At 34.9% G+C, this 25241-nt stretch overlaps 1 protein-coding gene across 5 annotated transcripts; it reads left to right on the top strand.

Annotated features, from left to right (window-relative positions):
• The first annotated feature begins 568 nt into the window (after window positions 1-568).
• On the top strand, window positions 569-23965 carry LOC149780563 (schlafen-like protein 2). 5 transcript variants are annotated; one of them, XR_016415105.1, is made up of 9 exons: window positions 705-1116; window positions 2020-2198; window positions 6677-6776; window positions 8270-8418; window positions 9556-9652; window positions 11498-11662; window positions 14065-14218; window positions 19911-19981; window positions 23490-23547. XR_016415105.1 is itself a non-coding variant. In XM_089937603.1 (8 exons), exons 2-8 carry the CDS (start codon window positions 2026-2028, stop codon window positions 23551-23553), a joined length of 819 nt encoding a protein of 272 aa, XP_089793729.1. In that variant the 5' UTR covers window positions 569-675; window positions 2020-2025; the 3' UTR covers window positions 23554-23965. The 5 variants fall into 5 exon arrangements, 3 of the variants coding, with proteins under 3 accessions (XP_089793729.1, XP_089793728.1, XP_089793730.1); XM_089937603.1 differs by lacking the exons at window positions 705-1116; window positions 14065-14218 and adding an exon at window positions 569-675 and having other exon boundaries at window positions 23490-23965; XR_016415106.1 differs by lacking the exons at window positions 19911-19981; window positions 23490-23547 and adding an exon at window positions 16741-19904.
• The last annotated feature ends 1276 nt before the right edge of the window (window positions 23966-25241 follow it).

Below are 25241 nucleotides of genomic sequence, written 5' to 3'. Positions count from 1 at the left end.
GAGGGAAACGATATTAGTTTATTAGTTTGTTAGTTTGGTGAGTGTAGTTAGCTTATGGCTTATACATTTCAAGACAGAGAATCACCTTGAAAGTTTCCTACATATCCTACATAGATTTTCGTACATATGAATATAATTGCAGTTGATAGTCAATATCAATTCCTAACACAGTTTTTTCACAGTTCATGACAGCAATGCTTTCGTTTAGAACAGGCTTCATACTGAACACACACACACACACACACACAGAGCTGTTGCTTGAAACTTTTCTGGGTTGACCTAGAATATTCATCTCTTCTTCAAGTGTGTTAATGATTGTTAAACTCCGGTGATGAAAATGACAAATTGTTATCGCCGGCATATTTATATAAAGAACCAAATGTAATAAAATATAATATACGAATTGTCCATTGTAAGATTAGATATAAGAAGTTTACTATTATTTGAAGACAATAAAATAAAATATAAACTGTACAGAGTATTGTAAAATAAAGAAAGCAGATACTGTCTGCAACATGGTAGCGGACAGGATTTGTAGGCCCGAGGACAATTGCTCCAGTAGGCCCCATTGAATTACAAATTATAACGACGGCGGGCCCACTGACCGTTGTGCGCCTTCTAAATTTTGTTATAGTTGCCCTACCCTGTTCCCGGTCCTGGTCTGCAACAAGGAAGGTGATTATCACAGATTATATCAATGGTACCACCTCGGCTACTTCTGCGAGACAGAAATACGCACAAATTTTCATCCGTAGATTCCCCCGAGATCGACAATGTAGCAATACCTAAGTTTTGGAAGGCTGAATTTACTGTAATACAGTGTGCGATGCCGCGGGTGAGATGTGGCTTAGGTGGCAGGGTCCAGTTTCGTAAATTGGCCCCTGACAAATTTTTTAACTTAAGGCTATGGTGTGACTTTTTTCAGCTATTATTGTTTACTGTTTATAGATATGGACATATTTGTGAACTAGGTGTTTCAGGCTTGTGTTGTTCTTGAAATTGATGTCAGGCATGTACACATTCCATAGTTGCTCTGCAGTATGTTGATAGTGAAATACCAATAGTCGGCGAGGACGAAGAGCTAGCCTCCCATAGCAGTAAACACGTGGGTTCAAGGCAAGTAGAGTATCTTAAAAAGGGCTTGGATGACAGCTATTCTGAATTGCATCAAACTATTTAGTAGACAATGTTTTTCAAAATTTTCATCCAGGGAAAGGGCTTGCGTTTGCACTGTGAGCAACACATGCTGTCAAAAATAGTCTTTGGATGGGAAACATGCATGTATAAAATAGGGGTTGGGGTGCATTAACTTCTTCTGCTATGAACTGCCATTGACTTCTCTGGTTAAGTGAATAATATTCTTATGCTTTGTTTTAATATATGTATCTAAACATATGGACCTTTTTGACCTCACTTGTGTATTTGATTTTTTATACTAGGTCGTTCATTGCGGCATTAAATTTGTACATAAAAACTTAGTCCTACCTGTAAGACCTGACGCTGATATTTATGTTTTATGTTTTTAGCACCTAAACAAAATATTTCAGACGAATTGCTTTGTAATGATTTCTGTCATAAAATGTTAGATCACACCCTATATCAACCAATGACACTAATTTCTGATCATTATCGTATATCATACCCTATGTCAACCAAAGACTCAAATTTTAGATCATGCCCTGTATCAACCAAAGACTCAAATTTCAGATCATACCCTGTATCAACCAATGACTCAAATTTCAGATCATACCCTATATCAACCAATGACTCAAATTTCAGATCATACCCTGTATCAACCAATGACTCAAATTTCAGATCACACCCTATATACACCAATGACACTAATTTCAGATCATATCCTCTGTAAACTGATAACTTTCAAAATTAGCTTTGACTTTAAGTGTGACTACTTCACACATCAAGCTTTTGATATAGGCTGTACTTTCAAAGTTGTCATATATCATATTTACAGATTGTTAACTAAGAAGACCTTAATTTTGTATTCTTTCTATTTTATAGATATAGATGGCTGAAGGTAGAGTAAAGGTAAAATGCTACTATGTTTGGGGAACAACTGTGCCCTTTGAAGAAGATGCTTGCCATGAGTTCAAAGGTCACAGGAATATTTGTGTCGAAGAGCTGCCACCTTGGACACAGGAGAGCAAAAGTGACAAGGCTTCACGTCGTGCTGTCTCAAGGTCTGCTTTTTTTTATAGAAAGACATAAACACTTATTAATTTTAGCGTAAATGTATAAAAGCTTTTTGAAGTTTTCTTAAGAATCACGAATAAGGTAAACCTATGCATAATAAGAGGCATGTATTGGCAATGTAGAACCATATGGTAAGCACCATAACTGCCCATCTTTGTATCTGTCTGTCCATTCGTACTTCTTGTTACTGTCAAAGCTTTGAAACTCTTGCATATAATTCTGTATCATTTGGTAGGCGAATTGCCTATCATGTATAGATGTACCTTTTTAAAGATTTTGTTTTCATCAGGTCCAAGTTTGATGGAATTATAACCCTTTGTTCAGGCATACAACTCCCCTACAACAGATCCTTGAGAACAGCATAGCTCATGAACCATTCAGCGTATTTGATCCAATCTGGTGCATGCATTGTCTAATAGATTTAGGTGTGCCTCATATGGGTTTTGTCTCTTGACTCAATTTTGGATGGTTCTGACCTCAGACAATCAACTTAACATCGTCACATCAGGTGTTTTGTGTAACCAGCACCGATCAAGAACCATTCAGTACATACAGATACAAGTTGCTATGAACATTGCCTCTTTGAATAGCTGTGTTGTCATTCATGGGTTTGGTCTCATCCACACCATTTTGGATAGAGTAATGGCCCTTGAAAATTGATGCAATATTTTCACATGTTACTTATAACCAGCATAGCTGAAGAACTCTTCAACATATTCTGATGCAGTTTGGATTAACTTGTCTTGTATACCTAGATATGTATTTCATGAGTTTTAACTTCCCAACTCTGTTACAGATTGAGTTATTGGCCTTGACAATTTGATATCTTTAATGGGATCTTGATTGTAACTGGCATAACTCATGAAATATTCAGCATATTCTAAACTTAGGTACGAACTTCTGTATACCATTTATGGGTTTAGTCTTATCAAGTCCTTGTGGAGTATATTCTTGTCTTCAGATGGAACTTCAAATATTGCTTGCAGTCAGCATAGCTTAAGAACCATTAAACATATTTTGATCAAATTTTGTAAGAACACTGTCTCTTGGATTTAGATGTGTATTTATGGGTTTTCTCTCATTCCAGGGCTTTCATTAGGGTTTCTTGCAAGAAGGTCAAAGCTACCCTCGAAGTTTTTCTTAGGTGGTCTCACCACAAATAAATATCATAACTTTACTTGAGGGTTCTTTTGAACAATTAAAACAGACAGATAGATAGATGGATGGAGCTTTCATAGGGATTCTTACCAAAGGGTAACAGATTCCACTGTCTTTTGTGTAGTTCAACATATTTAAGAAATTTTCCTTAGACTTTAAGGTCCCGTAAGTGTTGGAATGCTGGTCAGTCTTTGTATGGGGCATACTAGTGTGCTTTTCTAAAAATTATCCACTTCTGAAATGCATGATAAGGAATTTGTCATTTTCCAGCATGTAAGTATTTTCTCACATTTTGCAGAACATGAGATCCAGTGCCTCATCGTGTCTTAACTACTGATTGAGTCATGGGGTCGGATGTTCATTCATATTATTTCTTTGCTTTCAGACCAGTCACTTCATTTTGTCATATCAGTGCAGACAAATGGCTTTTTATTGTATCACAACTACCAGGTTGAAATATTGCATACTAACCTCAAACCTATGCATTGTAAGCAAGGAACTACTGTTGTAGCCAATAAATATCATGAAGGCACCAAATAAAAACCAATCATAGTTGCTCTCTCATACAGAGCTTGGTTACTGACTCTTGGTAGCACTCATCAAAACAGTGGAATTAATATATGGTGACATTGGTTAATCAGGATGTATGCCATGTATGATGTGACAGATATGGATCAGAACAGTTCATTGAGTTGCTGTCAGATCTTGTATGCAAAGCGGACAATGAACTCAGATCTGATGCAATGAAATTTCAACTTGAGGTTATTATGGCAACAAATAATTTATGATGTAGGCAGTGTATAAACAAAGATTTGCTCATCAGCAAGCAACGTCATCAGCTCTTGTATTGATGGTAATCAGCACAGCTCAAGAATCCTTCAGCATATTCTAATGCAAATTGATGTATCTGTTTTATCGACCTATGCATCTCATTGACCCATGGACAGTTTTTTCTCAGTCTGCTTAAGATAGTTATCTTTACATGGAATGTTACTTGTATTGATGAAACATTAAAGGAGTTGCATTTGAAGCATTCCACATCATGATATAAAGGTGGCATAGCTTTTCGATGCTTATCATCACCTATTGCTTATAGTGCTAGTTAATTCACCATGCTGTAAGGCCTACTGAGCGTATGGTATGACTACAGCCGTCTTTCATTTATTCACTGGCATTTGCTTGTTATCACTGTACATGCCATATTTTTGATCAGATTTTGATTAAACTTGGAATGTAGGTTTAAATCATCAATATCTCTGACAGGAGTGAGTTGCATGCATACCAATGAAGGGTATGTTGCATCAGATTGGCAAAGCTTGCTACCACTTTGGAGTTCCTATTTTCGGTCCAGTCTTGATCAAACTTAGAATCTATTCTTATATCATCAGGATCTTGGATAAAATTGATGAAGAATGAGATACATGAATATTAATGAGGTGATCTTGCTTCTGATTGGCTGAGCTTGTTACTATTTTAGAAACCATATTTATGATTATACTTTGGTAAAAGAGGGGTAGATAAAATGGTATAACATTGCTTTAGGGATTTAACATTAAAAATGTAATTTATAACTGGAGAGAAAGTATAAAATGGAAATATTGTTAGAGAAAATGTACAATTGCAGGTAAGTATAAACTATGTGCAATGTTTTAATTAAGGATCAGAATATCTTTACACAATTATGGATGATTATTTGAAAGTAATTTGTGGGGTTTTTTAATATTGATTTTATTCCATAAGAACATTCTTCATCATTAGTATTGCCATGTTAAAATTTCTGAAACATTTTGTCATTTATATGTTATCACATGTATTATGTATTATTTTATGACTGTGTTATCACATGTATTATATATTATTTTATGGTTGTGTTATCACATGTATTATGTATTATTTTATGGCTATGTTATCACATGTATTATATATTATTTTATGGCTATGTTATCACATGTATTATATATTATTTTATGGCTATGTTATCACATGTATTATATATTATTTTATGGCTGTGTTATCACATGTATTATGTATTATTTTATGGCTATGTTATCACATGTATTATATATTATTTTATGGCTGTGTTATCACATGTATTATGTATTATTTTATGGCTATGTTATCACATGTATTATGTATTATTTTATGGCTGTGTTATCACATGTATTATGTATTATTTTATGGCTATGTTATCACATGTATTATATATTATTTTATGGTTGTGTTATCACATGTATTATGTATTATTTTATGGCTATGTTATCACATGTATTATATATCATTTTATGGCTACTCCTTCTGAAGGGATTGTCAGTCAACATCAAGCTTTCACTAAAAGACTTCTTATGATATCTAATTGTTACTGAATGAAAATGGTGCTGATCTGACATTCACTGTGGCCACCATTTTAGCCATGTTAAAAATCTTATTGTTGCTATTCCTCCATAATGAAAAGTCATATCACCATGGTGTTTTCACCAAAAGACTATGATATTAGGTGGTCCTGAATGAAAATGGTGCCAATCTCACTTCAAACATGGCCACCATGGCAGCTATATTGAAAATAGGCTTGTTACTAATACTAAATTGAAAGTCATATTGATATGGATTTTTCACGAGATGGCTTGTTATGGTATCTAGTTGGTCCTGAATAAAAGTTATACTGAGCCGACATCTAATATGGTAACAGTCATGTCTCTTGTGAAATTTTTTCATTACTCAAGCACTGATAGTCATATCAACATAGGGTTTTCACTAAAAGACTCCTTATGATATCTAGTTTGATCTAATGAAATGGTGCCAATTTTATATCAAATTTGTACAGGTGTCCAGTATGGCTGCCACTATGAACATATTGAAAAAATTTCTCACAAATGGGTGGTCACTGGAAGACTTTTAACCAAATGTTAAAATAATTGTAAATAATTGGACATCCAGTATGACTGCCACTGCAGCTACTTTGAAAATATTGGCGCTCAAGAATATCAGATTGTTTCAATATTCAACAGTTAAAATGAAATGTTCTTATCTTGAATTCTTGGAAATTCTTATAGGACAGTAGAGCATCAGTCCCTTCAAAGGACTGTTGGCATTAATTTAGGAGACCAGGTAAGTTGACATTAATGTAGCAGACCAGGTAAGTTGACATTAATGTAGCAGACCAGGTAAGTTGACATTAATGTAGCAGACCAAGTAAGCTTTTGTGTAGAAAAACTTAAGATTATAAAATCTAATGGGACATAATAGTAGTCAACTGCATTACCATTCTATTTCAACATAATCATCATAATTTGTTTCGGTTTAATTTCAGAACCCTGAATGCTTTCCTGAATACTGGTAAAGGTGGAACTGTTTATCTCGGAATTGTGGATAGTGGGATTGTCCATGGACTTAAATTGACACAGTTTCAGGTATTAAATAATGCTTACAAAGGATCTTCAACTGATGCTCCTTTCATCTCAAGTTTGTTGACCAAGTTCAGCAATGTATACTTTTGAAATTCTTTCAAGACATACAATATAAATTTTTTAAGAATGTTTTGTTTATATAATAGATGAAATTCAATGAACAAATCTGAAAATTTTATTTATTACATGGAAAAACATACTGATTTTATACAAGAATCAAATAAAGAAAGCACTGCAGGGTTTTTATGCATATTGTGATGTTTCCTTCCTAATACTTTACATCATGATGATAGAAATATATGATTTGAATTACTTTTTATTTGTGAAATATTACAATAAAATGGATTCCTTAGGTGTCATCAATGGCATCATATGATAGTGTGATTCTGAATTCAACTAAATTGAAAATGAACTGCTTGTGACAAACCAGTTTTATTAAATGCAAAACGCATAGAAATTAGATGCAGTGAAAATCTGCTCTAACAAGATGATCAGGATCCGCAGAGAGCCATTATGTTATTTAATGTTTCATTCATTGCCAGAAAAGTCAGTTTTTCGCTTTATTTTCCACAATCAGTAATTTTGCTGATGCATAGGATGCTGCCATATTTGTAAGCACTTCACCGGTAAAAGCAGTATTGGTCTATACTGTGAGGTTGCTCAGTCCATTCCAGTTATGTGACAGGTTGTAAATTGGTTGAATTTGACTGAAGTTCTGGGAGAAATTAGTAAGTTGGAGACAGTTTGGTTATTACTTGATTTTATATTTAAGTACATGTACGTTTTTTAGTATAGTACAAATTTGAATTTCTTTTTCAGATGTGTATGTATTTATCTAGCCATAAAGAAACAAAGAACAGTTTGTACAGATTTAACAGTTTATAACCCCTTTCCTAACGAGTCCATAATCTGATTTCATCTTCATTATATATGATATAGTTCAGAATTGTTTTGTTTTGTTTTCAGTAATTCCAAAACATTATTGTAACAACAGATCAGTTGAATACTATATCTGCGATAACTGAATCTTGACTTAATGATGTCACAACTATATCCATTATGGCCTCAGTGTTCACTATAGACAATAATGTTTGAAGTTATTGGCAAAGCAGCGCAGCAAATTTGAAAAAATCTTTCTTAAGCAATAAATAATAATTGTAGCATGGGGCTTCCTTTAGCCAGTATCTTTTGGTCACCTGTCTGAACTTGATAGGTGAGTTACTCCTGGCAACATAGAAATTTACTGTATTTAGACCTAAATTTTTCAGACGATTTCTTTTCTTATCTCATGGTAACCATGAGTTTAAAGCAAATACTGCAATTTGTGATAGCATTAAAACTTATTTAATATTGCATTTTTACAACTTATTAAGGTATTAAAGATGCAGTTAGGTAACCTTTTTGACAATGGTTGTTTGAATAAATATTTTTAAAAAGGGAATATTATGAAATTATAGCATTTATTTTACACCAAATTATTACATTATACACTACAGAAGGACCATATTGTTGGGAGTTTGGATGATTTGTTTTCCTGTTACAACCCACCAGTCAAGTCTCATCGCTATCAAGTTAGATTTGTTCCTGTAGTGAAAAATGACAGCACCCCAGATGAGATCATCACACAGTGTTCCTTTGATTCCAGGTACCATATGCTATATATACATAGCCAGTACAGTGTTTGTTCATGATTAATGCACATCCAGCAGTGAATGCTATAGACCCAGACCTGACATCAGCATCTAGATTGGTCAGTCAACAAATGAATTTTAAGGATGATCGATTGTGAATTATTTTTTTTAATTAATATTTTTACATAATTATTGGTCCATGCAATCCAAAATTACTTTACTCATTTACCCCAGATGTCCTTTCCTCTTTTCATCAGAAATGGGGTTGGAAATGCATTTTTGGGGCTACTTTTGAATGCATCCAAATACATCTGCTTCTAAGAGATTTTCATTTAGCTGGATGCTTAGTATACCGTTAAAAGATATTTCTGACTGGCTATTTCACTCATAAATGAGATATTATATTTAGAGGTTACTTGTTGCCATATCATAATTGAACTCCAGCTAGGATAGTTGGCAGATTTTCTCTGCAGTTTACTTGCATTAAGATTTCTACAAGTTAATGAATATCGTGATCTATGATAATGTGCCAGCAGTGTTTGGAAAAAATATTGTATTTTAAGAAGATGAGCATTATTTCAGCAATTAGCATACTGCTTAAAAGAAGCATTCCAAATGATAAGGGCATAAACTTATCTAGAAGCATTCCAAACGACAAGGGCATAAACTGACCTAGAAGCATTCCAAATGATAAGGCATGAACTGACCTAGAAGCATTCCAAATGATAAGAGCATAACTGACCAAGAAGTATTCCAGATGATGAGGGCATAAACTGACCTAGAAGCATTCCAAATGATGAGAGCATAAGCTGACCTAGAAGCTTTCCAAACAATGAGGACATAACCTAGGTCGTGGTTATGAAACAATTTATGACCTGTACTTAAATTTATATATCATTTATCTGTTTGTGGAAGTTCAGTGAAAAGTTTCATTAGTATTATCTGTTTGAAATGTATATTAGTTTCACTAGAAGACTCCTTTTTAGTGAGTGTCATAATCACTATTGTATTTTTAACAAGAAATCTTTGAAAATGTAAAAAGTTGAAACTTGTTTATAGCCAGGTACTTCACCATGAAAATTTACAGCACACAAATATTCTTTGATATCCTATGTATCGTTTTGCCATATCCAATTTGTACTTCTTTGCAGTGAGACAGTAGATGATAAAGACAGATTACGGCCTCATGTTTATCGGAACCATAAATACTGCTGGTGCGATACGGATTCATTAGCCCTATACAACTGTGTAAGTTTAGGAAAGAACATAATTCATTTAACTTTAATACTATTCATTTTGGTTGTTTATGGATCCTAATTTTTGTATTTTTTTGTTTTAGACCAATAATTTAATTATTTCATAGTCTTCACTAAAAAAATTTAATATGAAATTGTGGGGGACATTCATCATATTTACAATCAGATACCATTCAATGAACCAGTAATCTTTATTTTAGTCATTTATTTTGGATGGTAAAACAATTAACTTCAGAGTCTTGTATATTCATTACATATGTATTTTGGGGCCCCGAGTGGTTGAGTGGTCTAAAGCACTCTCACCTCTGTCTTCTGGGTTTGAGTCTCGGATTCGGCCAATGTGGGTATATGAGAAAGCTTGCCAGTAACTTCTTGTGGGTCGTTGTTTCTTTCTGGGATTTTCCTGGGTTCTTCCTCCACCATTAATAGTGGCTGCCATGTATAGCCTATCATGTGCTGAAAAATGGCGTTAAACCCCACAACAACAACATATATATTTAAGAAAGGTTGATTGACTTCTTGTGCAATAAATGTATGCTTTTACCTTATTCAAAGAAATCTGAACAAACTTGCGCACTGACTTGTCAATAGGCATACTTTTGTTGGACTTCTCTTGAATGGCATAATAATATTCCATTGTCTACAAAGGAAAAGTAATCCCCTGAGATACGGACAATTAAATTCCAAAATTGACAATCATTTCTGTTAAAAATAAAACCCAAAATAAATAGACAACACTGAATTTACACTGCAATGCGAACCACTCGCCTAGTCCTTAAGAAGTAACTTTGAACTATTTTGATTCTGACTACATGTGCTTTGTAAGGTACTGTCCATTTAATTTATGGGACTAGAATGTTCTTTTCCATTCATCAGAGGACACATTTGTTTGAAGAAAAATAAGGAATGGAATTTTGTATACCACAAATGAGACCCAGACTATAATTTTCAAACATTTAGGCCCACCTTCCTTAAAAAAATAAAATGGTCGCTTATGATGGCACCCAGAGCAGGAAGTCCCAGTTGGTTGGTGGTGGTTGGGCTAATATTATTTGTCCACAGAGAGGCTATGCCAATGAATCCTTTTCAGATTTATTTTTCAAAAGACACTAAAATGTTAATTAATGTGAGTTTTTCACATCAGTGACTTCTGTTACTTCCAAACAAAGGAGATGTACTGAAGAATACGATGTCATTAAAGTGGGTCTTGCAATATTAGATCAGTTATCTGTAAAGGCAAGCAACTACTCAGCCACCTTGAAGTCCATAACCTCATTTCTGCAAAAGTTTGAAGTGCAGTATACATATAGTTATAGTTCCAAGATGACACATTAGGAGTCCCTGAAACAGGTCCTCTGATAAGTAAGAGTCTGGAACACTGTAATACCACGACATGAAATGACAGATAACATCATGATGACATTGAATAGGCATAATAAATATGGAAGCCATTTTACTACACTCAAGTGTTTTTTTTTTTGTTGAATTAAAATCACAATAACTGCTGACCAGGGCTTGCAAAAGATAGAAAAGATTTATCTCAGTTTTTAAATTTCATTTTAAATGAGCATTTATGTTAGTTTCTCTACATACAAAACTTCAGTTGTCTCCCTTGGAATAACTAATGTTGGTAAGACCATCACATTCATGAATTAAAAGTAATTACAGTTGTGTGTTAGACATGTTGTTTAGAACAAAACTAACTCTATGGTGAGACCCAGGTTTAAGCAACAGTTTTTATGGAATTGGTTTGCCACAGGTAAATCTGTCAAGGGTTTATGCATTACAAAGACTGCTTTCCTTTCAGAGTTGTGTAACTTGAGATTTATTTTTACAGGGAGTTATGTCCCCTGATTATGTGATAGAGATAGAGATAAAACGATGGGACCCTAATGACCCTCGCAACAAACAAGATGCTTGTGGATCCCTGTTCTCCTTTCATCCCATTCATGAAGACGAGGAAGGGACTGCATATTTCCGTCGACAAGCAAGTCTGATCAAGGTACCATATATATGGCACATATATACAGTTATAAAGTAGCCCCTTTTTCAAATGCACCTTTGTCCATTGACCAGTGGTCACATTAGTGCAAAAAGATGTCAGATTTACCCCTCGGGAGTGGACACATAATGGGTTAACAGATAGAATTTTCATGAAAATGTATTGATTTATAAATTTTATAAAATTGACATTTGTTCCAATATGTTGCTAAGTTCCTAACTTTAATTCATAGAAAGTGGTAAGGAATCTGATTATTCTTAGTGCTGTGTGTTCCTTAGATGTTGGGTTATGTTGCATGATTAATTACTGGTTATTATTACCACCAATAATTATCAAGGTGACAGAAGCTAGCAGCTAAGAAGCACAGTATTGTTCAACTGAAGTCAGCATGACATCTGGTTGCCATGAAGTACAAAACAGTACATTAGAAGTCTCGGATTCTCTCTCCTAGATCACAAAATGTTAATGAAAAGGGAACCAGACTCAAACCAGATGATCACTTCCTTTGTGAACAGAACTTTTCTGTAGTTACCCATGAAAGAATAAGTTATTACAGAAAGTGCATAATGTCCAACATTCTCAGTTTAAAAGAAAAAGTGAAAGCAATTTGATTAAAAGAAAAGATGAAGCATCTTTTTGATCACTGCTGAGACATTTTTATATCGGAAAGATTCAAATAAACATGGTCAGATATATATTCAGCTGCAGTGGGAAAATCAAGTGGATAAAGAATGGTATTTATAGCCAGATGTTTCTGCACTGATTTAATTAACATCTCATTTTAGAAAGGTTTTGCAGAATGATTGACAACAAATAATCATTTTTAATAGCAATACAAGTTTTTCAAATTTATTGTATTTTTTATTTATTTATTTATCTATGCATGTGATCTTTAAAAGAAAATATGCCTTGTTTACATCATATATAATTGTTACTCGCATTTATATTGTCCCCCTCAGGAGAGGCTACCCCCTCTTATAATGCCACTTTCCTGCTGCAGAAAGACTGGCCTTACAAGAGGGGAACCACTATAAGGCAAAATAAATTTAGTGTGTTTCCTATTGCACTGTTTTTAAAATTAGGGTAGGTGTGTAAGTTTTATATGTACTAAATTCACTAAATACTTCAAGTACTGGGCTAAACCAGCTCAATTAGATGCACAATTTTAGGATTTTTTTTTTAAAGAAAATTAAATTCTTATTTAAAAACATTATATATTATAATGATTAGTGTATATTATGTACTAAGCACTTCAGGTTCTGGGCTAAACAAGCTCAGTTAGATGCATAAATCAATTTCAGGATTTTTGTTTTGTTTTCTAAAGTTTCTGGTTGATTTTTTTATGGGGGTGGGGTGCTAGGGTTGACAACAAAACATAGGGACAGTCGGCCAACTGGAAACACATCTTTTTTTTTGGTGACGAATATGCACCATCTGCAAACAGCATAGAACTATATCAACTGCTGCATAATCCATTGGCAGATTGTAGATTATGTTATGTCGTGGCATTGTAGATGGAAGGAACACTGTAGATCCAGATCTTTTGATGCTTTATTGGACAGTTGGTCAGAGTCTGTACTGCTGGCCGGTCAGTGAACATTGTACACAAGAAAATAAAGCATTCACTGTTTCAGTTTTTGCTGTTGTTGTTGTAGGGTTTAACGCCATTTTTCAGCACACAATAGGCTATATATGGCGGCCAGTAATAATGGTGGAGGAAGAACCCGGAAATAACCACTGACCCATGAGAAGCTACTGGCAAGCTTTCTCACATACCCACATTGGCTGAATCCGAGACTCGAACCCATGCAGACAGAGGTGAGATGGCAGTGATCCATAACGGAGAGCGCTTTAGACAATTCGGCCACTCGGGGGCCCCCTCAGTTTTTGCAATAGATGCAGTGGTCTCACAGAAAAACACTGTTAGTAGAACCAGTAAAAATGTGCCTTGATAAAGGTCAAGTCACCTTATGCTGGGATACATGTTCTGGAAAATATAATCCAACCAGCAGAATGGGATTCATGACTACATTCCTGTTATATCATGGACTGTGTTTCACTGAAGCATTTTGTAGTGAGGCATTGTTGCTGTTTGCACCTGATTTCATGAACATTTGTTGTTCATCAGTTTTCAGGTAATTGTCCGCCAAGAAATCAGTTGGTCTATTCACTTATTGGAAAAGTATAACAAAAATTGATTCTATGGAGAATTTATCACTGTACAAATTTCCATGTGTCTTAAAAGCAGTTAATAATTTTAAATGTTAGCCAGATGGATATGTCATGTATGTCCCATTATTGCACTCAGTCCAAAAGATATTCAGATTTATTCTTACATTATTAATGCTTTTACAGGATTAATTTATGTTGTTGTTGTTGTAGGGTTTAACACCATTTTTCAGCACAAGATAGGCTATACATGGCGGCCAGTATAACTGGTGGAGGAAGAACCCTGGAAAACCCAGAGAAGAACCACTGACCCACGAGAAGCTACTGGCAGTCTTTCCCACGTACCCACACTAGCCGAGCCTTGGACTCGAACCCATGCAGACAGAGGTGAATTAATTTATGTAAATTATCATTTACATTGAGCAATTTCCATCATTATATAATTCAATGGTAAATGAGCCACATATGAAAACTCTTTAAAAGATAAGGAATTTTCTTTGCTCAGTGCCTTTGCCAGTACATAAAAATATATCACTCTTCTATGTAATCTGGATTATTGACAGACAGTTTATACATAAATTTTAAGATTTTTCATGTTTTCTGGACCCCTAGCCTGACCCACCCCACCCCCGTGTGTACAAGTCTACTCACTTGCATCAACTGTTTGTTTGCTGTGTACTATCAAAAATATCATTTCATCAGGTAACTTAATATAGCTGAAAAACAATTTACATGTTATCATCCCAAAATGTATTTCTTTCCAAGGCAATTATGTTGACCCACCTCAGTAACCAACTTACCTGCCTATCTAAAATAGATGCCAAAAAGAGCATTTTTTTCGGCAATGCATATTGGCTTGTTTTGTCACTGACCAACCAAGAAGTGTTGTTTGTGGATTAAACTGAGAAATATGACCTCTGGCTCTAACAGAAATCATATTTTCTTCAAAGGTAGTGGCTGAGTGGTCTAAAGCGCTCTCCATTATGGATCACTGCCATCTCACCTCTGTCTGCGTGGGTTCGAGTCTCAGATTCAGCCAATGTGGATATGTGAGAAAGCTTGCCAGTAGTTTCTTGTGGGTCGGTGGTTCTTTACAGGGTTTTCCTGGGTTCTTCCTCCACCATTAATACTGGCCGCCATGTATAGCCTATCGTGTGCTGAAAAATGGCGTTAAACCCTACAACAACTACAACTGTTCAAAGGAGCCTACAGTCATTTCTCTTTCTCAGCTGCCTTATTTTATAAGTTTATCTTCATTAACGGATCAAACATAAAGTATTATAAATGTTCTAAATAACTACCAAAGGCTTCTTTGTCTTTTGATTTGGTTCCATTGTTTGAAAAAGTATGATCAGCTGTATTATTTTGAGTATTATAGTGGTCCTAATTAAATTCAAAATGACCTTCATGATTAGTATGTTTAAAAACTAACCAAAGTCTTTTGATTTGGTTCCATTGTTTGAAAAAGTATGATCAGCTGTATTATTTTAAGTATTATAGTGGTCCTAATTAAATTCAAAATGACCTTCATGATTAGTATGTTTAAAAACTAACCAAAGTTTCCACAATTTTCTGTCTGTTTGGCTCGGAAGGAAGGTCACCAACTTTTGTTTCCAAAACCTCATGAGAAGATGTTTAAAGGCATGCACATTTTAGAGCCAATTTCAAAATTGTCAAAAGTGTGAAATAATACTCGCTGGGTCAGTTCTTTCCTCATACAAAACTAAGAGGGCTATTGAAGCAAAGCTGACAAAAATTTTAATAAGAGTGTGATGGGATGTTTTGCCTCGTTCTAGATGGTTACACAAATAAAGACATGCCCTTATGATACTAGTGATGTCATTAGGGAAAGTTGTAACAAGCATTTGAAAAGGTTATAAATTGGGGCTGATTTTACTATCCAGGCTCTACAGTCTTCAATAGAGCCCTGTGTGGCCAAGTGGTGTAAGGTGCTCGCCTGTACAGATCACTGACATCTCCCCTGCATACATATGATTCTACCAGTGGTAGGCTAAACACATGGTTAGCTACTGCACATACTGCTTAAAGTTGAAATTTCCCACTTTTAAAAATTAAAAGAATTTTGTAAAAGAAATTATAACCAGCCCCCCCACCCACTATTTGTTTTGTGTTCTATCAACACATTACAGAAACTAGCCAGAACTAGTGTACTTGGGACCAGAAATATACCACCAGTTTATTGACCATTGTGATGATGCATTACAGAGCAAATACGATTATAATTGTTAAATAACAATTGACATATTTACATAGTGAGTTGTTAATTGATTTACTTATTGTTGGAATTGGAGGAGATTAATGCAAAATGTGTGATGTTTTTTGGAGGCATTACAAGTAATAAAAGAATAGAAGGTGCTCATAATGTCTTCTGATTCTTTGATGAAAAATCAGCAGACATTTGGCAAAAGGAGATGAGATGGAGACTGACAGTAAAATGATTTCAGGTGATGCAATAGAGTAAGTATTTTGATTTTTTTTAATGTTTAATTCTTAATGTATTTTTCATGATGTTTTAAGAGGAATATTTAAGGACAGATCTTACATATTTTGTTCAATTAATAGCAGAATGCCAAAACATGTTCTCCTAATGCAAACAAACCACTGGCTAAGAAATATTACAAGGTAAAGAATTCTCAATTATCAGAATTTAAGTATGTGCAGGCAAGTGGTAGAGATCCTGAGTTTGCATTATGTGTTTCAGAAGTATTCTTGTTTTGTATTTCATACATGTTTCAAAGTTTTCTTGCACATAAATGATGTTCAATCACTAAATAAAATATACATTTAATAATACAATTATAACATAATTAATTTCGGCATAAATTATTCATAAAAGCATGAATGCACAATTTTCAAATCTTTATTGTTATTTTTTATGTTTTTTACAGTGGTGAAACCTGTCAGCAGATTGTTGGATCTGAGACATGAAGAGAAAGTAATCCTTGAGGATGAGACTCAAGAATATATCTTAAGTCCATGTCAGGAACATGCTCCAGTGGGGTGAAACAAACATAGAAGAGTAATGGAGAGCAGTCAGCAACCTTACAAACCTGGCAACAAGAAAACTGAAGTTAGAACTTCTTTGCAGGCTGATTATAGTTATCCTGTCATTACAACAATCTAGTGCTTATAGGGAGAGGACATTCTTCATTCCTTACCAAATACAATTTGAATCAGAGAGAAATCTGGACCAGAGAACTATTGAAAGCCTGTTAACTATGAGGCGTATTAATAACAGTGGATGTCATCAGGGGTCACCTGACAGTCATGTGAAGGAAACTAACTGATATCATTAAAAAAAATCTTTGCACTGATTTTAAAGATAAACAACTCTTCCTTGAATGTATAAAACTGCTCGATAAATTCAGAGGTTTACCAGGTGATAGTCTGATCAATATCAAAGCATGTGTGCAGTACAATACAGTATCAATCTCCCAACAGACAAAAAAATAGGACAGAATGCCAATTAGGCAGTCAGGGTAGCATGTTTCCACTTGACTGATTGCTAAAAAAATCCATGGAATACATATTGAAAACAAGCAGATGTGGTGTGCTCAGGTGGGCAGCATCTGTGAAAGAGACCAAATTTGAGGTCTAGCATTGGAGAAAAGCTCGGTCAACAGTTTGCTGCAAGTTATACCCTTATCTGCCCCATAAGTATTTTCACAAAAAGAAGATAGTTGACCTTAAATGCAGTAAAACCTTGACCTCTGATGGATAGGCAATATGTTATTGCAGAAATCATTTAAACTGCGAATCAAATTTTCATTTTTTTTAAAAATCAATGTACTGAACAAATATTTTTATTAAAATCTGAATTGTACATACATTTGAAGATTACTTTAGTTTCAAATTACGTGAAAAAATATAATTGGGGAAATGTAAAATCCAGGATTATTTACAAGAATAAGTATATGACAATGAGACTTGTGTTTCCTGTTTTATATGTGTCTGTGGCATGTGTGTTATTTATATCCTTTCTAATTTCTGTCAGTTTGAATCATCATAAATTATCTACTATAGAATTCAACATGGTATAATCCAACTTGAAAGGAGGATAAACAGAAGAATGAATAGAGAAATTACCACATATTTGCATCATTTGTTTGCAGATTCCCCAAATATAATTATTTTATCAAAATATATAATCTTCAATTTGGAAATATGGCATCATGCCCAGTACATTTTTTAAAACTTGTCTGCAGTAGTCTTTTGTTATTAACATGCTGAGGTTTTAGCGACAAAAGGGTCACATTGATACAAGGTGAGCTGTGATCACATTACTTCAAACACATCCGGGGGCCCCGAGTGGTCTAAAGAACTCTCCATTACGGATCACTGCCATCTCACCTCTGCGGGGTTTCGAGTCTCGGATTCAGCTAATGTGGGTATGTGAGAAAGCTTGCCAGTAGCTTCTCGAGGGTTGGTGGTTCTTTCCGGGGTTTTCCCGGATTCTTCCTCCACCATTAATACTGGCTGCCATGTATAGTGTATCGTGTGCTGAAAAATGGTGTTAAACACTACAACAACAACAACTAGAAACACATCCTCTCAGCAAGGCTAGAATATTGTGGTGTAGCCTGTCAGCTAATCTGTACACTTTTATACATGCATATCTGCACTCTTCATTTCTAGCCAGATCTTTTACAAATGATATTTTGGTATTTATCCCTAATTCTTGGGTTCATTTCTGTATGTTACATTAAGATTTCAGTGTGGCGAAAAAGTGTACATCGTTATATTACCCCGTTGATGGTTTAACAGTATCATAATTTGATCTCCTTATACAACTAGATGGTAAATGACACACATATAAAAACTTATAACAAATATTATGTTTGTAAGAGCTTTTGTTGGTCTTTAACCTTACCACTGCAAAAAATAATGAATCTTCTCCTTTCTATGTATCCAAATTCTTGGCCGACAATTTGAATGTAAATCTCAAGCTTTTTTTATGGGTTTTTTTAACCAGTTATGGTTACAATCCTACTCAAAGCAAATATTTATTTCCCCAAAGCTGTAAAAAAAAAATCACTTTGCCAGGTGGCCTAATAATTATAAAAAAAAGTGTTCACATTATCTTCAGTCTTTAAGGTGATTCTTACCAAAACAGTTGTTCATCTGCCTCTATAACCCACCTACCTGTCTAAAATGGATGTCCAAAAGGGAACGGTCACTATGAATACATAGAAATTAGGAGAATGTCTGTTTTGTTCTTTGTTTACTTCAGTGTATTTGAATTTCTGTCTGCATGTCCCCCCCATCAGAAATCATTTCATGACAATGACCTAAATAACTGGATTCACAGGAGTGATTTTGTTGGATACATTTTTAGGGACATATCATATGAGTAGTTGTAGATAAATTTTAAAATTTTGAGGGATTTGGATGTTGCATTCTCTTTTGCTGTTTGCAGTTTTTCTTTTTCATTGAATTAATTTTATTCTGTACAATTAATTTTCAAGATTTATGACCAGTTTACAAAAGTCAAAAATATTAATCTTCATGGAAATATCATGATGTACTATGCACTTTAATATCACCTAAACAGACTTAGTCTTTGTCAGCAAGTTTGAATAAAGTTAAGGCCCTTTCTTATCTGAAAATCAGGTCATTGATTGTGTTTCAGTGCAATTACACAAACAAGAAACACAATCCAACCTGATTGGAGGGTTATCTCTCATCCAATGCCACCTCTTATATTCAGCTATTTTCTTCCCTATAACAGTTACCTGCCTTCTACAAATCTTTTGTGACCTTTGGATGCTTCATTAACAGAGATTGCATTGTAAAGTTAACCCTGTTAATCAGGGGTCAGAATTTAAAAAATTTGAAATTTAACATTGATCCTAATAAGCATAATATAAAACAAAAGATTTCAACACAAACTCTTATTGAAATTTTGGGCACAATCCAAATTTTTAAAAAATTTCAGTTAAATGTTGATTTCAGTTGTATCACAAAAAGGACCAAAATGAACTATAAATAGGTTATTTTTGGTGGTTTTTTTTAAATAAATGCTAAAATATATGGGGGTTTTTAAATTTCTGTTTTTCAGTATTCCATGACTGAGGTGTCCCAGCTCACTAGACAAGAAGTTCATGAAACTTGCCAGGAAGAAATTTATAGGTAAGGTGATTATATGTACCACTTATGATAATGCATTTTGTTTAAACAGAAAATCTGATAAAAACGGAATGCTATAACATTAAAAAATATTGCAGTATTATCCATTGGCTTATGTTCTTCTCCAGCTTTGTATTGTGGGTTATAGTGCCATCACATTTGGCAAATCATTGTCAAAACACTGCTCATTCTACTTACAATGTACCCGACAAGATAATGCTGTTTGGAAATCGGTTCCCAAGGAAGAAGGCAATGGAAGATTTCATATTTAACATGATATAATGTTATGTCATATGATATTGGCACATGGCAGTAGTGCCTGCTGGAACATGTGTAATGAGCATAGCCAGGCATAGTATTCTGGAGTCGAGGGAAAATGTATAATATCCTAAAATAAATCACTATTGATAGCCGATCAAAGGTCAATAACTTATCATGTGATGTCCTAAAAAAGTTTCTTGCCCCTCTGATGTGATACCATATTTAACACATAAAAATGCACATCCAGCTCACAAGCTGCAGAGACCCAGTGCACAATCTGCCGGTAGACCAGGATCTAATCATGCATATAAATGATTAGTGTACACAATAATCTATGTATCAGTCAGTAGTTGATCAGGGTCTGTGCATTCACTTGATCTCCCTAGTTTGAAGGGATAGTATAATTTGCCAGTGTATCAGGCAGTGATAGTTCACTTGATCTTCATAAGTAGAAGGAGTAATGTAGATGGTAATTTGCCAGTGTATCAGGTAGTGATAGTTCACTTGATCATCATGAGTAGGAGTAATGTAGATGGTAATTTGCCAGTGTATCAGGTAGTGATAGTTCACCTGATCTTCATGAGTAGGAGTAATGTAGATGGTAATTGGCCAGTGTATCAGGCAGTGATAGTTCACTTGATCTTCATGAGTAGAAGGAGTAATGTAGATGGTAATTGGCCAGTGTATCAGGCAGTGATAGTTCACTTGATCTTCATAAGTAGAAGGAGTAATGTAGATGGTAATTTGCCAGTGTATCAGGCAGTGATAGTTCACTTGATCTTCATGAGTAGAAGGAGTAGTGTAGATGGTAATTTGCCAGTGTATCAGGCAGTGATAGTTCACTTGATCATCATGAGTAGGAGTAATGTAGATGGTAATTGGCCAGTGTATCAGGCAGTGATAGTTCACTTGATCATCATGAGTAGGAGTAATGTAGATGGTAATTGGCCAGTGTATCAGGCAGTGATAGTTCACTTGATCTTCATGAGTAGAAGGAGTAGTGTAGATGGTAATTTGCCAGTGTATCAGGCAGTGATAGTTCACTTGATCTTCATGAGTAGAAGGAGTAATGTAGATGGTAATTTGCCAGTGTATCAGGCAGTGATAGTTCACTTGATCATCATGAGTAGGAGTAATGTAGATGGTAATTGGCCAGTGTATCAGGCAGTGATAGTTCACTTGATCTTCATGAGTAGGAGGAGTAATGTAGATGGTAATTGGCCAGTGTATCAGGCAGTGATAGTTCACTTGATCATCATGAGTAGGAGGAGTAATGTAGATGGTAATTGGCCAGTGTATCAGGCAGTGATAGTTCACTTGATCATCATGAGTAGGAGGAGTAATGTAGATGGTAATTTGCCAGTGTATCAGGCAATGATAGTTCACTTGATCATCATGAGTAGAAGGAGTAGTGTAGATGGTAATTGGCCAGTGTATCAGGCAGTGATAGTTCACTTGATCATCATGAGTAGGAGTAATGTAGATGGTAATTTGCCAGTGTATCAGGCAGTGATAGTTCACTTGATCTTCATAAGTAGAAGGAGTAGTGTAGATGGTAATTGGCCAGTGTATCAGGCAGTGATAGTTCACTTGATCATCATGAGTAGGAGTAATGTAGATGGTAATTTGCCAGTGTATCAGGCAGTGATAGTTCACTTGATCATCATGAGTAGAAGGAGTAGTGTAGATGGTAATTTGCCAGTGTATCAGGCAGTGATAGTTCACTTGATCATCATGAGTAGGAGTAATGTAGATGGTAATTGGCCAGTGTATCAGGTAGTGATAGTTTCACTTGATCTTCATGAGTAGAAGGAGTAATGTAGATGGTAATTTGCCAGTGTATCAGGCAGTGATAGTTCACTTGATCATCATGAGTAGGAGTAATGTAGATGGTAATTGGCCAGTGTATCAGGCAGTGATAGTTCACTTGATCATCATGAGTAGGAGTAATGTAGATGGTAATTTGCCAGTGTATCAGGTAGTGATAGTTCACTTGATCTTCATGAGTAGAAGGAGTAATGTAGATGGTAATTTGCCAGTGTATCAGGCAGTGATAGTTCACTTGATCATCATGAGTAGGAGTAATGTAGATGGTAATTGGCCAGTGTATCAGGCAGTGATAGTTCACTTGATCTTCATGAGTAGAAGGAGTAATGTAGATGGTAATTTGCCAGTGTATCAGGCAGTGATAGTTCACTTGATCTTCATAAGTAGAAGGAGTAATGTAGATGGTAATTGGCCAGTGTATCAGGCAGTGATAGTTCACTTGATCTTCATGAGTAGAAGGAGTAATGTAGATGGTAATTTGCCAGTGTATCAGGCAGTGATAGTTCACTTGATCATCATGAGTAGGAGTAATGTAGATGGTAATTGGCCAGTGTATCAGGCAGTGATAGTTCACTTGATCTTCATGAGTAGAAGGAGTAATGTAGATGGTAATTTGCCAGTGTATCAGGCAGTGATAGTTCACTTGATCATCATGAGTAGGAGTAATGTAGATGGTAATTGGCCAGTGTATCAGGCAGTGATAGTTCACCTGATCTTCATAAGTAGAAGGAGTAATGTAGATGGTAATTTGCCAGTGTATCAGGCAGTGATAGTTCACTTGATCTTCATGAGTAGAAGGAGTAATGTAGATGGTAATTTGCCAGTGTATCAGGCAGTGATAGTTCACTTGATCTTCATAAGTAGAAGGAGTAGTGTAGATGGTAATTTGCCAGTGTATCAGGCAGTGATAGTTCACTTGATCATCATGAGTAGGAATAATGTAGATGGTAATTTGCCAGTGTATCAGGCAGTGATAGTTCACCTGATCTTCATGAGTAGAAGGAGTAATGTAGATGGTAATTGGCCAGTGTATCAGGCAGTGATAGTTCACTTGATCTTCATAAGTAGAAGGAGTAGTGTAGATGGTAAGTGTATCAGCCACTGGTAGAGCTTGATCAGTGTTGTTGAATGGTTAAAAAGTACATGTTAATTGGCAACATTGACCAAACATTCTTGTGGCTGTTATATCCAGAGTGTGATTTTATTTTTGATGATGCATGCAAACGTAGGAACACCAGTGACATTTAAAATTTTGACGTTTCCAAACCCATTGCCAGAATTGTGTACAAGTCCTTTTTTAATGCTCAGAAGTTTGTCTTAAAAGAAGCTTAATTTAATTTTGTAAAATAAAAGACTAGGACTGATTACATTAACTAATTTTTCCATTAAACTGTTATAAAGCCAACTTTTTTATTCTTTTCAGGTTGAAGAGAGAAATATGTTTGTGGAAGCAGGCTGTTTGTGAATCGGGAGGTGTGGAAACTTGAATCCGACTTCACTTGAAGGTGACAGTTGGAAGTTGTTTTGTCTGAGGTGTGGAAACTTGAGTCAAACTCTAAAATTACATTGTGACAGTTATTTTGTCCACAAAAGATCACTAAAAATGGATTGAGCTTTTTGTGGAAGCAAGGAAAGTACATTACATAGCGATGTGTCTTATGTCATTATTGTATTCATGCAGCATCAAACTCCATCCCTACAATCTCTGAGTTTTGTTTTCCATTTTGTTCATGAAAGTAATGGGATTGGGTTTTGATCACTGAACACAATAATTGGAGAAGGAGCTGAACTAATATATATTTTGAAATGTTTTCAGAGCCAACATTTGTTCTCAATTGTTGAAAATTTTCTCTCTTGCTTATATTTATAGAAAAATAGCACACTGGATGCTCGACAACAGTTTTGTCTTCTTGTTTCTGCCAACCCCTACATCACTTGCATCAGTAGACATTTTAAATAATTGAATAAAATCTGAAACTTTAAATATGGCCTTTAAAATGACAAAAGTTTCCTGACATTTGTCAGACCAATGAAACTTGCTCAACAGATTGGTCATAGGTTCAGCATTTATGGAGAAATTTGAACAAAATTTCAAATATTATCCAGCCATATCCAAAATTCACATTAGTTGCTTTTTGCAAACAGGCACTGGGAATTCAGAGATAGCAATGGCTTTAACTCCTACAGGTTTATTTTGACCTTGTCGCACAGTATGTCCTGAAAATGTGATACATGGCAGAACTCACCTTGACCTAAATTAACCATCAGATTTGCATCAATGAGTCGATCAAAGAATTTCCAAATGGTTTCCAAGTGATTTTTCTTGGCATCATTGTAGATGATGATGTCACCATTTGTATGCATCACAATGATCTAGACTAGATGTTATTTTGTTCATTTAATGGTGATATATTGACTGAGAATTTTTCATACAAAATGGAATCACTTTATTCTGATAAAGTCCACCTGATGTTGCAAACTTCAAAATTTCATTTGCTCTTTACATAAATGGAATTTGCCAGAATCCTTTCAAAAGGTCAAACTTTGTGACATATTTTTCATTTCCAATTTTGTCAATGCAATCATGTTTTCTTGACATTGGAAATGATTCTGTTTTGGTGACACTATTGATTTTTCTATAGTTAGTGCACATATGGAATGTATTATACATACATGGTGAACTCTAGTTACTTTTACTTGATTCTTTAAAATAATTCTCCAGGAAATATTGAATGTTTTTTTTTTCTTCAAACATCCCTGCTTGAAAGGATTCATCTCATGAGGATCCTGTTTCACAGGTGTAGAATCAACAATCTGAATGTCAGATTTTATTCGTTTGTATTGCAACATCATGAAACAAGTGCTCCTATTCACATAATGACTGTTTTAGTTCACTCTTTTCTTGTAGCTGTAGATGTAAAAGTTTATTGGTCCAGATTGTTTAACATTTCTGAATTCCAAAGACTAATTAAACCAAAGTCACTACAGTCAGATTGCATTACATAGTTTGCATCCTCACAGTGTGAGACAGGTACAACTAGATCTGTTGAATGATTAACTGGATTATCTATACCAGCATACTCCTTTAACAAAATTAATATGACTAAGTTGTTTTGGTTTCCACCTCCCAGGAATTTTAATGATATAAGTCATTTACATTATTTTTAACTGTATA

This window comes from Sinohyriopsis cumingii, chromosome 16 (assembly GCF_028554795.1).
Source record: "Sinohyriopsis cumingii isolate HCF-2022 chromosome 16, ASM2855479v2, whole genome shotgun sequence".
Lineage (NCBI taxonomy): Eukaryota > Metazoa > Mollusca > Bivalvia > Unionida > Unionidae > Sinohyriopsis > Sinohyriopsis cumingii.
Note: the sequence above shows the minus strand (reverse complement) of the source record. Positions and strands in the feature narration are given on the sequence as shown.